This window comes from Seriola dumerili, unplaced genomic scaffold (genome assembly GCF_002260705.1).
Source record: "Seriola dumerili isolate Sdu_G_001 unplaced genomic scaffold, Sdu_1.0 BDQW01001222.1, whole genome shotgun sequence".
NCBI lineage: Eukaryota > Metazoa > Chordata > Actinopteri > Carangiformes > Carangidae > Seriola > Seriola dumerili.
The window spans coordinates 744926-762971 of NW_019175477.1; the positions used below are offsets into that span (position 1 = coordinate 744926).

Here is an 18046-nt window from a genome sequence, read left to right on the forward strand (position 1 = left end):
ACAGGGTTTAATTTTAGACTCCGCATGAGGCAGGGGCAAACCGTTTCTAGCTGAAGTCACAGTCGGAGGCTTCCCAGTTTGCTCTCTCCTGAGTCATAGACTGGACAAACATTGATCCATCCTTTTTGATATCAGCAGAAGCAAAGAAACTACGGAACGCAAATATGTCAAACAGCAGGGACATTGATGATCTCAATGAGGAAGACATTGATGAGGATGAGCTCCTTGCTATGCTTTCGCCTGAGGAGCTTAAGGAGCTTCAGAGTGAGATGGATGTTATTATTGCCCCAGATGAGAGTGTACCGGTTGGACAGAGACAGAAGGACCAGACAGAAAAGACTCCGACGGGGACGTTTGACCACAGATCCCTGGTTGATTACCTTTACTGGGAGAAAGAGTCCAAACGCATGCTCGAGGAAGAAAGAGTGCCTGCCACTCTACTGCCTAGTGAGGTAAGAGACTAAGATCTTAAAGGTTCATTAAAGGTCAATCTAGAATATCAAACATAAACTTTAGAAACTATGAAAATTATAATGTGAAATGTTACCATGAGTAAAGTCTTGTGTTTGGAGTAGCATGGTTCTAATCTTGATGTTCTGGTTTATTGTTTTCATTAGAAAACTTTGAGGGAGGAAGCTGAAAAGAAAGAAGAAGAAGAAGAAACTGTGAAATATGAAGAGTATGAAGTGATAGAAGAAATCATTGTGGAAGAAGCGGTGGATGGTGCAGATGGAGAGGAAATTATAGAGGAGATAATTGAGGAAATTGTTGAAGAGGTCGATGAGAGGGATGAGATGGACAAAGAGGTGGATGAGAAAGATGAGCGAGAGGTGAAGCTGCCTGTGAATACAGATGAATCTGAAAATACTGACAAACATGTACGTCCTCTGGATAACAACACAGAAACAGTTACAGAAAATAATACAGATGGCAATCAGCCTTTTTCAGACGTAGAAGAGAAGGCCGAGAGCTCAGCTCCCAAACACAGCACATCACATGTTGAAGAGAAAGAGGAAATTAAAATGACAGACTCTTTGCCTCCCAAAGATACTCCAGAGGAGACAGAGATAAATGAAAGCAGTGATAAGCTCCCACAGAAAGAAGAGAGAAAAATTAACAAATTAAAGATTCCAAAGCTGGCACTCAATAATATAAAAATGACATCAAGACCTTCAGGAAATGAGACAAACTTGGATTCGACACTTGACAAGATCCGCAACAACCACCCCTCTGTCACTGAGGTGAACCTCAACAATATAGAAAACATTCCCAAAGAGATGCTCTTGGACTACGTCAACGCCTTGAAGAAGAATAAACATGTGAAAACTTTCAGTATAGCCAACACCGGTGTCGATGAAAACATAGCGTTCAACCTGGCCAACATGTTGCGAGAGAATCGCAGCATTACGACTTTGAATATTGAGTCTAATTTCGTAACAGGAAAGGGCATCGTAGCCATCATCCGCTGCCTCCAATTCAATGAGACTCTCACAGAGCTGCGATTTCACAACCAGAGGCACATGCTGGGTCACCATGCAGAGATGGAGATCTCACGTCTGATCAAGGCCAACAACACCCTTTTGAAGATGGGCTACCACTTTGAGCTGCCAGGGCCCAGGATGGTGGTGACCAATATTTTAACCAGGAATCTCGACCGTCAGAGGCAGGTGAGGAAGGAGGAGCAGAAACAGCAGCAATTGAAGGAGCAAAAGGAGCTGATGCAGATGTATGAGAGCACCCTAAACCTGCCTCCTGGTTTACTTCAGATGCTGGGGTACATACCGCCCCTAGAACTCTTGCAGGAGCATGGGCTTGTCCCACCCTCGACAGACCTGAGCGCTTTGCCTGAAACGCAGCACCAGACAGAGCAGCCAGAGCCTCAGATGCAGCTCAAACATAAAAGAATTCCCAAACAATCCAGTGCCGAACCAGCAAATTCACTAAGGGACGTCCAGCTGAAGAGGACGCCCAAGAAACGTGACCCGTTTCTGGAGCTGGACCCAAGGGATGACAGGAGACCAGAGAGGTTCCAACTGAGGAAGACTTCCAATGTGAAGGATGCAAGCAGTCGAGAGATGACGGATGAGAAACCCAACCTGACTGCTGTGATTAAGACTTTGAAGCCCGTCCCTCGCAGACGAGTGCCACCAAAAGTTGAGCTCACGCCACGTGATCAGCTCCTAAGTGAGATTAAAAAGAGCAACGTAGCCTATCTCAAACCTGTGAGTATCTAAGAGTTAGTACTGAGAGATCAATGAATTTAGGAGCTAAATTTCAATTTTTTTTTATACTGACACCGTTAAAGCTCAAAACACAAGAGCATTTATTATCCCAATCACTGTAAATGTTGTCAATTGCTTAACTAGTATTATCTGTAATGATTTGAGACTGCATGTACTGCACAAGAAAGCCACAAACAAACCTTTTTATTCTTTCTCTTTGTCACTGCTTGCAGGTGCCGCTCCCTAAAGTCCTGGAATCAAGTGAAACGAGTCTCTTCTGAGGTTATAGCTCCAGCTGTATGTCTTCACCGCTGTATGTTTATTCTAAACATATTTGGTATTAGTTTCCCTAAAACTACTCACATGAACTGCATAAATTAAGAGTGAGCTATATTTTCATTGCACGTGAAAGATATTTGCTGCTTGCGGTTCCATTTTTGTGCTGTTATCTCACTTAATGCTGTTGTTTTGAGGAAGTCAAAACAATGAAGTCAAAGAGTTTATTGCCAGAACACCCTGTATTTAATTCATATGAAACCTCTTTCTTCATTTGCTATCTCTAAAACACGGAGGAAAATAAAAATATGATTTGTTTTCAGTGGGCTTTTGCACAGAACAGATGTGTAGAAGTGGTTTGTTTGATTCAATTTGAGATGATTCATTATGGAGCAAACCTGTTCATGTACTTACATTTTGCTATAAAATTCTTCTACTACCTGGGGATTCTTTTCTTCTTTTTTAAATTTTTTTAAGATAACTAAATAGCACTGTGTAGCAGTGTATTATTGTCAGACTAAATGCATTCCCAGTGAATCACCGCTGTTAGTTAGAGGTGTTAATGTAAAAAAAAGACATATTTATGCCTTGCTTTTCATAAAGGACAATATTTGCTGAAAGACAGATGAGCCAGTCGTGAAAAACTGACACCATATGGATATTTTAGTTGAACTGAATCAAATGACATTGTGTACACATCGTCTGGGAGGGTACTCAGTAGAATTATAAGCTTTTCATTTGTTATAGTAATAGCCTACACTTCACTTCCTTTTCCATTTAACTGAAATAAGACAAGAATAACTCTTACATTTTGTGATGAATGAATAAATCTATATATTGACATTGAGACTTGATTTAAGTAGAATTACCGATTCGTGGTTGTATGCCTCTGCCAACCAGTCAAGCTACAGTTTCCAGAATTATAATATATGTAGTGAAGACTTTGTAGGAATTTAATAAAAGGTAAGGAGTTTTTTTGCAGAACATTATTCACAGAGAAGTTAACCTTTGACCTTTAGGATATAAAATGTCACTTCTTCATCATGTTAGCCTATTAGACATTTGTTCGAAATTGTATCATAATAAGATGATTGATTGATGTATGATTTCTTGAGTTATGGCCAAATATGTGTTTTGTGAGGTCACAGTGACCTTTAACCAGCAAATCTAATTAGTTCATCCTTGAGCACATGTGGACATTTGTGTCAAATTTGACAAAATTCTCTCAAGGCCTTCCTGAGACATCTTGTTCATGAGAATGGGATGGACAGACCGACGGTCGGACTGAAGACATGTTGCCTCGGGTCGCTGCTGCCGCTGTCACAGAAGCATTAAAATGACTGCAACATCAATCAGGTTCTCTTTATTTTTTATTTTTTTTTTATAGAGGACAGCCATGTTTTATACCCAGTTCAGTTTCAAGAATGAAAAAGTCAAATAAAAACTTTGATAATCTATAATATAGCATTCATGTAACATAAACGATCTCTTTAAACTGCCATTTGTGAAGTTAGCATGCACAAACTGCAGTCAAGGTGAGAAAAGCAACAGGAAACAACAGCTTAAATATTAGGAGTAGCAGTATCAAATAAACACTTAACAATACAGATGATAGATTTAATTTAGCTTTTTTTTTTTACAAGGAAAGGGGATTTGATGGGAAAACAGCACAGGGTGTCTCTAGTCCAGTATTTACCAATGATGAGGGAACAGTGGTAAATTAAAGTTAAAATGTCAATTTAATCAGTATTTTTGCCTCATTGCCATAATTATGTACTGCAACCATTTTATACATTTCTGCATGCTATATCATGAAAATAAAGACACATTAAAAATAACAACAAACATGTAAATAATATGACATAATATTCAACAATAAAGCTGCACTTGCCATTCTTTTTTTTCTTTTTTAACCAACATTGCATAGCTGTGGTCGGAGGGGATACACTCAGGACAGCTTGTATGGTCCGGAGCTGTATGCACATAATCTTTTGACAACAGAAATATCTCAACTCCAAGATTATTAGTCAGGTCATATAACCATGTTTTACATTACAAGCTAACTGGTGTCAGATCAGTCTTCATACAGCTCTTGAAATAACCAGATGAGAGTTATTGCTGTTTACTAAGCGGTTAACAGTTTACTGGGTGTTGGGTCTACTTGGCCAGAAGAAAATCTAACATGTTTGTTTTGAGGTAGCAAACTGAAATGATCTGGTTTGGTTTTTTTTTTTTTTTTTTTTTTAGAATAAATAGAATTAGTATCTAATAACTGCATTGTGCTGAAACATTCAGCTTTATTTTGCTGAAATAAATACTCAGTCATCATTTAGAACAAAGTGCGTTGTCAACAAGGGAAATGATTTGCTTGTGGAACATTTATTGAAACAGGAATGATCAAACCTTTGGTAATCTTAAGTGCCCATTGCCTCTTAACATCCAGTCCACACGGTGATTGTGCAAATCTTGTTATAATCTTGTAAGTAACCATCTGTACGCTTTAGACATTCTAAACTAATACAAATGTATAAGAGAATAATGTAAATAGATAAAAAGTATGGGAATGCGAACTTCAGTAACTTTACATATATAGGGGGGATAAAAACTTGACACATGGGACGATGCTATGAAAATTTCAATCCATACTGTGTGACACTTACTTCCCTTGGCACTCCCTTACTCCTTCAGTTTGCTTTCAATAAAATCCTGAATCTTGTTAATTTTCTCTTCCTGTTGATCCAGGAGGTCCATGATGACTCCCATGGGTGTCTTCTTCAGCCCAACACCTTCAATCTTGTTCTCCAGTCTGTTCTTCATGTTGCGCAGTCTCAGAGAGGCATGGATCAGGATTACTATAGGAAAAACAACAGGGAATTGTTGTTATTTTTTCCAATGTAAATACAAAATCAAACTTTATAGATGATTTTTTGTGGGATACATCTTTGGAAAATAACAAAACAAAATGTGATACTGCTGAAACCCAGACTTTGAAGCAGGTGTGAGGATAGGCATATCTTTTATTCCCTTGTCAGGCAGATAGTGAATGCATGACATCAGCCAGTAAATGTAGTTCTGTCCAAATCAACAACCCATAGCAACCCGTCAACACAGGCAGCAGTGGGCAGGCCTCTTGGGAAGCGATCAAACTACCTCGTCTATCCGCCACGATGTTAGAGCGGCTGCAACGATCCAACCCATCAATTATCTAAACCACTCTGCTGAACTTCTGACTCTAAATGTATTTAGAGAGCTGCAGCAAATCCAAAACTATAGCTCTAATCCACAGTACATTATAGCTTGCCTTGTAATGCTGACTTTATTTTACAGTGTGTTATGAGTGAATACATGTCATTGATACTGTGCGTACTGTTCAATCCCTCCAGTGAGTCAGACTGAGTGCTTGGAAAAACTTCATCACCCACAGAAAACCTCAGTTATGCATCCCTGGGTGACTCACCACCCCCTAAACAGTTTTTGTCAAATAACATTAGCCAACAAGTGTTCGCAATATGCCACAGGGAACACAAGTTACATTTGAAGCATAATATTAAACTATGCTGATACTTAAAGTTATATATTAAATTATTGTATGCGTCTCCAGAAGTCTTTGTCACTACTGGGATCACTGCAAGAAAATAACCAGCATTAACCAGGGAACATATTTCATGAGATTTTGCATTTTCATATCTATTCATATTTCATATCACATCATTGCAAAAGATGCAGAGAAAAAAATATGTATGTGTTTTCTCATAGCTAAATTTAATTTTACAAGAGCCATTCCCTTAAATTACAAGTTGCAGTGTCATTGCTTGTAACCAAAACAAAACTATCTGACAGCACATTTTGTTCTGTGTTATAGGAACGGATCAACTGTGAAGTGCTTTTGCTCACAGACAAGGTGAAGCACCTACTGTCTAGTCTACATTGTTAAACAGAATGCTTAAAGAGTATTACAACTTGGATATATATAGTAACTGAGGCTGAATCAAAGAAAGACAGAATTTTAAGACAGGCCTTCAAACTGTTGCAAAACAGGTTCAATCTGAGGCAAAAAGCTTGGGTGTCATTCTCGACTAACATTCACATTTAAAAGAGCACACGTATTTTCCCACCCTACAGTAGTTTTGGTTTTTCCTGGAAAACTGTGGAACAGCCTGGGCATTTGGCATGCAACCTCTATAATTGCTTCAAGTAACATCAAGATGCATCTTTTTAATCTTGCTCTTAGTTTCTTATTCCACCACCACTATCTAACTGGAATATTTTATTTTCAACTCAATTTTAGTGTATTTTAAATTGTTTGGTTGCAACTTTTTAATCTGAGCATTTTAATGCAATTGTATGTATAGCATGTGCTGCATCTAAATATGAAAGGTGCTATTCAAATTAGATTGACATCACTGTCATGATGATGATCATTATTATTGTTATTATTATTTAATATAGTCCAAAGTTTAAAAAAAATGTATAATTTATATTACTAATAATGTGTGGCCATCATCCTCTTTACTAGAACAACTTGAACAGAATGTAACTTAATTGACAGCTTGTTCATGCAGAAAAAACTAAATTAAATCACATGGATTTCAAAAAAGTAAGGGGACTGCTCTACATTTAAACGGGCCCAACCTGTGATTTCTGACAGTCCAGTGTGGTAATTTAATGGTAATTTATTTGCAACTACATTAAATGTACTGAGACTTACACAGCAAAGGGAAGGTGATACCAAAGATGAATACCATGACGCCACCACACAGTGACAGCAGAAAGTAGCTGGTGACCATAACCCCAATGACAAACAGGGTGGGGTTCTTCCTTTTGAAGTTCTTGATGGGGGCCTTGTTCTCTCCTGCCCACACTGAACCCACAAAGACCAGAGTCACCACAGTTCCTCCCAGGAACATGCCAAATGGGTTCAGGAACCTGAATATTGAAACATAATAAAAATGACACATTGTATATATACTCCATAGGGTGTAGGCTTTATTTATTTTTTTATTTTTAGCACAACCTGCTGGTGGAAACAACAATAGCTAATATCCTGGCCAGTTTTGTGTAAACCATAAGAGGGCAGATGACTGCAGAAAGGCCTATACTCATCATTTCCACTACATCATCCTCTATTCAAAGAAGACTATCGAACTACATGTCATTTATGCAAAGCCACAACCAGCTAGCAGTAGTGATGTATACACATAAAGAAACTCCAAATCTAACGTAGTATCAGTGATCGTTTCTCCTGGGATTTTGAAGCACTTGTACACAATTTAAGCTAGCTACAGTTGTTTTCCAGCTGATATTACGAAAAGATTAGAAAGAAAAACACTTGTAAGCTAAGCAAGGCAAATATATAAAAGGCAAAACCTATAAAAGAGTTACAGTTCCTTCAACGTTGACCTAACAATGCCAACCGTTACAGAAATAGCCCGTGTGGTCATGATGGGTGTGGGTAAAAGGTATGCAGGCTAATTAAACATAGAGCCAGAGATGCTAGCCTGCCTGCGTTAGCATATTGCCAGTACTTACCCCACAATGATAAAAACCACAACGGCCACGGCAAAATAATTGGTCTGGTAGTACAGTAAATTACTGATCACTCTGTTGTTCCACTTTGCTAAATCTCCAAACTCTGGTTTGGCAAAACGGTCGGCTCCAGGGAAGAAATCATCCCACGGTCTGAGAGGTGCAAGCTCCATCTTGGCTGCCATGTCTTCAACGTGTAGTTAAAAGACACACAAACACAAACATACCCACACGGGCTGCGTAATATTTTGACAGGTCAGCTGATCACCGTCTGAGCTGCGAGCGAAAAGGGGAGGACAAGAAGCCGTAGTCTCGCTCAGAATCTCGCGAGAGACAGATTTTCAAAGAAGTGCTTGGAATTTCAGACTGGCGTTAAAGAATGCGCAGCAGCACCCCCTCATTTTAAAAAAAGAACATATGTAAAAGAAACAAAACAAAAAACAACAGCCCACGATAGTTATTCAAACAATGTAAACAATAAAGTAAACCACAAGGCTGTTGTTGGTTTAGATGAATTAAAGACACTAATTACAAATGTTGCAGACACATTGTTATGGGATAGTTTCTATTTGTCCACCTATCTCTCTATCAACACCTTGCCATGTGCCATTCAAAGGAGAAACCACATCTATATCACTGGGTTACATTTATGAAGATCTGTTGGCTCTTCAGTTTTATTTATTTATCAGAAAGCAGAAGAAGAAAACATAGGAAGTTCAAACTGTTGTGTGCAGCGCAGCTTTGACACCCGTGAACACAGCAGTCAGAATCGAGGACATGGGACCGTGAAAGTATGGCGGATGCCGAGGAGCCGTAAGTCTCAATGGACGAAAAATATAATTTTACCACACTTTAACCCTCGCGGTTTGTTGTCAATACGGCACGCTTGAACCCTGCTTTCCTTTCTTCTTCCAGGGAGAAGAAAAGAAGGCGAATAGAGGACCTTACTGAGAAGTTAGTGACGAATGCTAAATAAAGGTCTCTGACTGGCAGCAGGTTTGCGTTGCATAGTGAGCAGCGACTGCTGGGCCAGGAGACATGAAAATAAACATATTAGCAAGGGACATCCTTAATAAACCAGTTAACTGTTTTTAAAATTCACCCATTAACACAATGAATCAATTCAGTGTCAAACAAAAGGAACAGACCCTGCACTGCAAGAGTGACTAGCACATTATAGCTGTGCACCAATTCCATACTACAAATTAATCCTGAGCAGGGTTTGAGTTAGTGTTCAAGTGTAAAAAGTGACCATTAAGTAAACACATAAAAGTCTGTATTAATGAGTGAGTGTCCCATAATGCAATGTGGAAATGAAATCGAGGAGCTACAATATAGTGTGTAAAAACAATAGTGGTGAGAATAGCTCTGAAAAGAAAGTTCAGTTGTCACTGTAATTACAGATTTGCAGTTCAATATCTAATGGGCAATGTATTACAGTATGAAAAATAAATATATTGATTTATTGTATTCTAACTGTAAAAACTGTATATTATAGAGAACAGGGTAAACTGTATACAATTGTATGGAATTGGGACACTGCATATGATTTTGAAGATTGTCAGCCATCTTTGTAGTACATCTGGTTTTCTGATAAACTCGCAGCACGAAGAGATCCAGCATTACCCACATTTATATGAATCTTATTTGAAACAAATATATAATTTAATTTAATCAATGTCACTCAATTTATATGAGAACATTTAATTGAATTGAGTACACTTCATTAAATTTGATTAATTTTACTCAACTTAATTTCATTGAGTAAATTACATTTAAGAAATGACCTTTGGTGATCAAAGGTTAAGGTCACGGTGACCTCACGTTCTGGTATAGCGATATATCAGGAATGCCCAGACAGAATGGCGTTGTTTGGTAGTCCACCAAAAACTAATTGGTTTTGCTGATATTGAAAAATCGGCAAAACCAATGAGTTTGAAATTTCTCCCTCTGAAAATTAAAAATATGAAATAAGACATAAATGGCATGTTAGTAGGGATAAGTAGGGAGAAATGTACCCATTTAAGTTATAGTACAAGTTCAGTGTATCTTGGTATGTTGTGTGTCCAGAATGGCTGTAGATGGTGGACACAGGGACAGTGGTTGCGACTGGGATGGCCGGTGGAATCATGTGAGGAAGTTTTTGGAGAGACCTGGCCCTTTCACCCATCCTGACTTTGAGCCAAGCACTGAGGTGACACGGAAATGCCTTCCTCTTACAGAATGCATGCACTTTATACGTCAATCTAAATCAGTGTAGTGTGAAATATCTGTAGCTTTGAGTTCACACTGTCAAGTTACAGTGATTTTTCTTAAATGCAGTTCTTTAAACATTTTGATGCTTTTTTCACTCCAGTCTCTGCAGTTTCTGTTGGAGACATGCAAAATTCTGGTCATTGGTGCAGGAGGACTTGGATGTGAACTCCTCAAAAATCTGGTGGGAAATGGCTGTAATCATTCTACATTATATAAATGTACTTACTTAAGTGTAAGCTGAGAAAATACACTGGTTTAGATAAGTTCTTATATTGTCTTCTTGTGCTTTAGGCTCTGTCTGGGTTTCGCCTTATTCATGTTGTTGACATGGACACTATTGATGTCTCCAACCTCAACAGGCAGTTTCTTTTCAGGTAGGTGTCACCTCTGTTTTTCATCTTATAGTTTTACCAGTAGTTTAATATTAGACAAATACAGTATGAGGTGAAAAAAAGGTGTGAGATACTCATCCACAGTTTTAAATTACCCATAATTATTTACATAATTATTGTTAATTTACATGAATGTGCATAATTTGCTTTTCTGAAATATGATATTATAGTCTAATAGCCGTCAGCAACCATGTCATGGTATCTGTGATCGACTGAAATGAATTTGCTGGTGGTCAAACTACTCGGTTCCTTGACTTAAATATAGCAGCAGTACCCATATTTCCCCCTGAATTATTGCGGAAATAAGGATCATCAAATCAAAATCATCAGGCAAAGTACAAGTCACTTGAATTTATACTTAAATGTAAGTGAGTTTGCCTCTTGGTGACTGTAGCACTGGTCTGATTAAATCTGGTTAGATTCAACATCTTATATATATAATTAACTGCTTTATACATCCATTTAGGCCCAAAGATGTTGGACGACCGAAGGCAGAAGTAGCTGCTGACTTTATCAACAGTCGTATCCCTGGATGTAAAGTCGTCCCGTATCCTTTGCAGCAACAATTTTCACAGCTGAAAAGTAACTCAGGTTTAGTTAACATTGTCTAAAATATCTTGATGGTGATTTTTTTTTTCCTTATGAATAACATGCAGTCACTTTAAAAAGATCCAAGACTTTGATGAGTCTTTCTACAGGCGTAAGTGTATTTTTTCTTACGATCTTCTATGCATTAGCAGAGTTCACCAAGTAAACACCTCAGAGGTTCAAAACACTCATCTTGTCTTTGCAGAGTTCCACATCATCGTCTGTGGACTGGACTCCATCATTGCCAGACGCTGGATGAATGGGATGCTGGTAGAAAAGAGAAATTTGATTCAGTTCAGTGTATTTCCTTCTCTTTACCTGATATAAGTGTAATCTTTGCTTATGATTGATGTTGCCTTCCCTAGATCTCCCTCCTGAGCTATGAAGACGGAGTCCTGGATCCCAGCTCCATCATTCCACTCATCGATGGAGGAACGGAGGGCTTTAAAGGAAATGCTCGTGTTATTCTGCCTGGCATGACTGCATGCATCGACTGCACACTGGAGCTGTACCCGCCACAGGTCACTTTCAGCAGCAATTTATCTTCTAGTTTCACTTTTAAGAGTTTTTTAAACACAATAAAAGAATGATGTGACAGAATAGTCCATCAAGCTCATATCTTTTACAAAAGCTGTCACATTTACTGTTCGGTTTGTGTTTTGGGTGAAAGACAGCATCTGTGAGGCATCTGTGGTGCACAGAAGGTGATGTTTTACTTTTCCATCTGCAGCAACAGCTGTTTGTGTTTGGAAAAAATAAAAGACCTAGATCATAAGTGGAAATAGCTACCAGACTAAATAGGCAAAGAAAAAAACACCACCTACAGAAAGTTACAGGTGTTTTCTTGTAAGGGAGGTACAATAGCAGTACAGCAGTGACAATGCTGCACCAAAGGTCCTGCCAAAACACACAGATAATAAAATATAGAAATAAAATTAAGTAGGGATTTTGATGGAAACGTTTTTTTTATTATCACTGTCTTCATTTTCTGCAAGGACATTATGCAGAATAGAAATGAGCTTTGAGTGCTACTTTAGATGCTTTAATGCTTGACTTTAATTTAAATTTTACAATCCACAGATTAATTTCCCCATGTGCACCATTGCATCAATGCCAAGGCTGCCAGAACATTGCATTGAATATGCCAGAATCTTACAATGGCCAAAAGAAAAGCCATTTGGAGGTAGGCTAAAATATCCACATCTTTATTTTTTACTTTACCACATCTAGTCAGGAAAACCTATATCTGTACGTTATTACCATAAAGGCTATTAACCTGGGTCTTCTCCTTTTCTAGATACCAGCGTAGATGGAGACAATCCAGAGCACATCCAGTGGGTGTTTGAAAGAGCCCAAGAAAGAGCTGCAGAGTTTAACATTACAGGAGTGACATACAGACTCACTCAAGGTAAACCTGTGAATAATTTATTCAATGCAAATGTGGTACATTAATCATTTTTTGATGAAACTGATAAATTTCTCGTCATTGGTTCACAAGTATCTGTAATACTGTGATGAGAACGATGTCTGTTTGTTGTGCCACAGGAGTTGTGAAGAGGATCATTCCTGCTGTAGCATCAACTAATGCTGTTATTGCTGGTACGAAACTCAAACGTTTTTGACGAATTAGCTGTTGCTGTTAAGATATTTTGACATTTTTGTAATATTTTTGATGCAATGTAAAAAAAAAAAAAGACCCTTGTCTAAGCCGCTTGTGGTTAGTGTTGTAAGGCCTGTCAAGAGCTAACTGTTCTTGCATGACACATATACCACTGTTGATTTTTTTTCCTCTAAAATGACTGTCACTAAAGATTTTATTAGGTACTGCTAGCTATCTATTTAATGCTAATTCTGTGAGTTTGTTGAAAACTCTGTCTCCAGACATTTTTATCTTCCACTTGACTCTTTTCTAAAATAATAACCATGTAAAAGAATCATAAACATGCACATGATGGCTGCATACATGATATGATGCTAAAAGATGAGGCTAAAGCTTCATGTCTCAGGCAAAAAATCAGTAACAGTCATTGTTGTTGTATTGCATGGTAAAGCTAGTTAGCCGTAGTGTTTACAGGACAGTATTACAGATAAAAATGTAATTAAAATGTTATTGTTCTAACCCTGCTTAGAGTGCCTGTATTGTTTACTGTTCAAATAATGTTTCTCTTTCCTAAGAGAAAAGGTGTTTAAGATGAGGACTAACCATTGTGCTTGGCAAAAATAGTGGCCTTCTCTGGTTAAAGGAGCTATTTGCAATTTTTGCTATCACTTCATGGCCAACGTTAGCATTAACAGCTGTTTCCTTACCAGTCTAGAAGAAATGTTACGAGTTCAGCATCAAACTTCATTCCTTTACTTGCTAAGAGCTGTCACTAGTGGTGGAAAGCAACCCTCTTGATTTGGTTCTATTTCTGTCACTTTTTTCTTGTACTGAAGTTAGCATGCTAACCAGCTAGCTTCAGCTCAGTTGGCGTGTCTTGTCGCTTTTTGATACAGAGTCACTGTAACGTCCTGTCTGCCCTGAAGAAGTAGCGCAGCGCATTATAATCTCTTGTCTTGTAAATGCAACAGTAAGATTGGTAAGTAAACAGCTGTTAATGATAAAGTTGGCTATATAGCAATAGCAAGACTTTATGATAGCTCCTTTTATGAGTTTTGTGCTGGAGTTGAGTGTAAACTTTCCTAAATTCAAGATGGACAGAGCTGATCTTGTTACTCTAAACTCAGATATGACATATTGTACTGTAACAATGATACAATGAACTTAATTTTGCTTTTGTTCTCCACAGCTGCTTGCGCCACTGAAGTTTTTAAAATTGCTACAAGGTTGGTAGCAAAAACACATTCTGAATCTCTCATTCCCATTATCTGTTGATTTTTTTTCTAATGAGCATTACTTACAATTACTAACATAAGATTTTATCTTTCAGCGCATATATTCCTTTAAATAATTACCTGGTCTTTAATGATGTGGATGGACTGTACACCTACACTTTTGAAGCTGAGAGAAAGGTTTGTTTTGCCCTAATTTGAGTAAATAACAGTGGTGTCAGCAGAGTAATGTACATTTCTTTGTACAGAGAATAACAAGTTTACTCTGCATCCTCTTTGATTTGCAGGAAAATTGTTCAGCATGCAGCCAGGTGCCTCAAGATCTCCAGTTCCCTCCTTCTGCCAAATTACAGGAGGTTTTAGAGTACCTGACAGAGAATGCCTCTCTGTGAGTATTCAGAAAAACAGTTTTTAATGCTACTTCAAGAGAAATAACAATTATAAGGTTAAGATTGTGTGTAAATGTTTTCCAGGCAAATGAAATCCCCAGCTATCACCACAACTCTGGAAGGGAAGAATAAGACGCTGTATTTGCAGGTAATATATTTCATCTTTGAGAATGCTGCATGGTGTTTGATCAGGAGCATTTTATTCCAAACTGTGATTAAACTATCATTTCAATTTTATTCCAGTCTGTTAAATCCATCGAGGAACGAACTAGGCCAAACCTCTGCAAGACTTTGAAAGGTAATAAGAAGCCGTACTTCAGTCATTCCCAGCTTGTCCAGTGTGACCTGCGACCTGCTTAAATTCATGATAACACATATTAATAATTAATATATTTTTTCTACTAATGCAGAGCTGGGCTTGTCGGATGGACAGGAACTAGCCGTGGCAGATGTCACCACACCACAGACAGTTCTCTTCAAGCTCAATTTCACCGCATGAACTTCCATTAAAACATACCGCACTGATATCATATTGACTGCATCTGAATGCAAACTGGGTGTTACATCACAAGGTTACTGTGATGTTGCAGTCGCACATTTGATATGATTATGTAAATGCGTATGGTCTCACTCGTGGAATAGGATTGGTTGTTGTATGAACATGAAATCAGTTAACAACATTTTTTTTGTATGTGTTATGTTTACTTCTTTGTGTATTTGCCCTGTGTTGACTTATATTGTTGCTATTTACCTGTAAGTCAAATGAGAATAATGATGTGCACTATGCTCTAATAAAGTTTTATTATCATGGTTGTAGACAAAGCCTATTTTACTAGATGATTTCATTGTTTTTCTTCACTTAGACGCAACAGGTCAGCGCACTGTTAATCTTGCAGGACTTTAACTGGATTACACCCATAACACATGAAAGATTTTTTTAAGATCTTGGGAGAAAATCTTTAAGATAACAGTAACAAATAGATATTTTGTTTATTGAAATGATAACTGAATGTTCAATCAATCCCAAAGAAGTAGTCCCAGCATTTTAAGAAATAGTGAGTTAGATGAAAAGATTAAGGCTATCCAGCAGCTGGTGAACTTACTGTTCCCCTGGCTCTGTCTAAAGATAACAGAATCCACCTACCTGCAAAAGTTCTTTAAAATGTATCACTGGGCGATTATTTGTTTTAATATTTTACATTGCAAATTTTTGTTGAAGCCTTATTAATTTGATTTTTCAGTTCAGGGTGACACAATAAAGTAAAATAATAATAATAAATCCTACATCTCACATTCACTGCTTTTCAAACTGTAAGAATAAATGAATATTTCACATTCATATGAACCCAGGCTAGCAGCAGCATGCTATCTTGTATTGATTTAAAAAAAAAACTAACCCTAACCCCAAACTCAGAAAACTAAAAACTAAATCAAGTATTTCGTGACAACGAATCAAACAAGGGGGCTTGGCCTCTTTCAGAAGCAGTGTATCCTCTCTTTCCACTGTGTGACAGGACACGTCTCTCTCTAAGCTTCTTAGGCCGCTAATGAAAGTGGCCGCATATTGTCCCGGAGACAGATGGTTTCTGTCTTGATTAAGTTTTAATTTTCCGACGGGAAAAGCTCACAGCAGCTTTACTCCTCGGAGTGATCCCACTGTGTTCACAGACCAACACATCTCTAACATCACATCCTGCCTGAGAGCTACAGTAACTTCAGGAAGAAGAGCTGATATGAGAAACTGCAGGTTTTCGCTGAGCTGACGTGTTGACTGTCATCTCCATCAGCTGGGGCGTCATTAGGTGATTGCTTTTTTTTTTTCTTTTCTTCTCGCTTTTACTCTGAATTGAGGCAGAAAATTTCAAACTGGAGGATCACACATCGGTGTCAAACTTTTGCATCCTTGCTGAGACGTTCGCCAGATGGTATGCATGATGTTAACACAGACACCGATGGAGGCGCCAGCAGCGGATTATCATGTACATCAATAACCCGAGCAGAGGTAAAAAGCTGAATAAACAATCCAAATATTAATTTCAGTCACTGACCACAGTCTGACTTCAACGCTGGCTTACTTTACTGTTGAGCAAAAATCAATATATCCTATATTTTGATGTCATCTTTTCTCTATTAAATGTTCTAATTGAATGTTAAAATGTGTAAGACTCACTTTTATTGATGGTGACAATATTGTACAACACAGTAAACAGTAGTAGCATGTACTGGTGTACTAGTGTTTTGGCACAAATATGACGAACAAAAGTTATGTTCATGGACATATAGCTATTGGTCGAGGATTGATGCATTTATCACTGAATGCAAATGTGCAGTATGTGTAGAACTTTATTAGTTTCTAAAATCAATTAATTCATTAGTCGATTGACAGAAAAATACCAAACATTTGCTGGTTCCACTTTCTTAAATGTAGGGGCTTGCTGCCTTTTCTAAGTTTTGGACTCAAAACAGGCAATTTGAAGCAATTGGGCTCCTGGATTATTGATATTTTATTGACTTCATGATTCATTGAGAAAATAATCTGGAGATTAATCAATTATGAAAGTAAGTAGTTTATAACCTGTACATCACCTCAAACTAATGAATTAACCGTTTACTTTATGTAATCTTTGTCCTGCATTCATTTCTGCTGTACTTTGACATAAAAGTCAACGTCCCAGTTTTTCTGTGACTCACGTGGAATGCAAGTTGTTTTGGAGGGAGAGTTTAGATGTTTATAGCTGAAGGATAATATGAGTCAGAAAAGAGTGCAAGGACCCACTCTCATCTGCCTCCAAAGTTGCCACTGATCAGGCTTTTATTTGCTTTGGCTTAGCTTTGTGATGTGAGTGTCATAATAGAGCAAATAGATGCACAGTCTAATGAACCACATATCAGTACTCAGGAATTCTCAGGAGCATTTAATAATGCATATTATTTTGCTTTAAGGTCACACGCTTTAGGGGAAACTATTGGCCTGATTTGGTTAAAGTGTGTGTAAAGCTCTTTTTCTGTGCAGGCAAGATGGAGCTGAACACATCGGCTCGGCCATTACACTGGGGTCTCCTGATTTTCTGTATAGTAAGCCTCTGCAGCCAGCTAGTGTCCACTGGCAACCAAAGCTCCCGAGGACAGACAGGTAGGTGTCAGACCCAACTAGACCAGTCACACACCCCCTGAGGGACTCATTATGGCTCCTGGTCAACGGCCTGGTCGCCTGGTACAGAGTTCAGTACAAGCAACAACAACCTTAGACTCAATCTGCCTCTTACTAGAAACAGAAGTGAATATGGAGGAAATATGTATATTGAGATGCTCTAAAAAGGATTTGATAGGCTCAATTTGTTAACTCTAATCCTTTCTACACCATGCTACTGTAACGTACATGACACACTGAACATTTAACCTCTGCAGTATTACATGGAGGGATAGGGGGGCACAATTGTTTCAGTACAGTGGTGGTGGAAGAAGAATTAAGATTCTTTACTTACATCAAAGTACCAATACAACAAGGAAGAAGTACTCCATTACAAAGAAAAAGTTCAGAAGTACCATCAGCAAAACTGACTGA

General features: G+C 38.1%; 3 protein-coding genes across 4 annotated transcripts; 2 read left to right on the forward strand and 1 right to left on the reverse strand.

Annotated features, from left to right (window-relative positions):
- The first annotated feature begins 164 nt into the window (after positions 1 to 164).
- Positions 165 to 2503, forward strand: lmod3 (leiomodin 3). The gene is made up of 3 exons (XM_022767612.1): positions 165 to 452; positions 618 to 2222; positions 2456 to 2503. The coding sequence occupies exons 1-3, from the start codon at positions 165 to 167 to the stop codon at positions 2501 to 2503; spliced, it is 1941 nt and encodes a 646-aa protein (XP_022623333.1).
- A 2218-nt stretch (positions 2504 to 4721) lies between these two features.
- arl6ip5 (ADP ribosylation factor like GTPase 6 interacting protein 5) lies at positions 4722 to 8296 on the reverse strand. Its single transcript, XM_022767616.1, has 3 exons — positions 8028 to 8296; positions 7207 to 7424; positions 4722 to 5350 (listed from the first exon to the last, which is right to left on the reverse strand). The coding sequence occupies exons 1-3, from the start codon at positions 8207 to 8209 to the stop codon at positions 5175 to 5177; spliced, it is 576 nt and encodes a 191-aa protein (XP_022623337.1). The 5' UTR covers positions 8210 to 8296; the 3' UTR covers positions 4722 to 5174.
- A 498-nt stretch (positions 8297 to 8794) lies between these two features.
- On the forward strand, positions 8795 to 15510 carry LOC111238188 (NEDD8-activating enzyme E1 catalytic subunit-like). 2 transcript variants are annotated; one of them, XM_022767590.1, is made up of 18 exons: positions 8795 to 8837; positions 8940 to 8978; positions 10095 to 10218; positions 10381 to 10461; positions 10572 to 10654; positions 11139 to 11219; positions 11329 to 11372; positions 11466 to 11530; positions 11626 to 11781; positions 12341 to 12443; positions 12558 to 12668; positions 12806 to 12859; positions 14050 to 14086; positions 14191 to 14272; positions 14380 to 14480; positions 14566 to 14629; positions 14725 to 14779; positions 14892 to 15325. In XM_022767590.1, the coding sequence occupies exons 1-18, from the start codon at positions 8818 to 8820 to the stop codon at positions 14978 to 14980; spliced, it is 1389 nt and encodes a 462-aa protein (XP_022623311.1). In that variant the 5' UTR covers positions 8795 to 8817; the 3' UTR covers positions 14981 to 15325. The 2 variants fall into 2 exon arrangements, with proteins under 2 accessions (XP_022623311.1, XP_022623312.1); XM_022767591.1 differs by lacking the exon at positions 8940 to 8978 and having other exon boundaries at positions 8810 to 8837; positions 14892 to 15510.
- The last annotated feature ends 2536 nt before the right edge of the window (positions 15511 to 18046 follow it).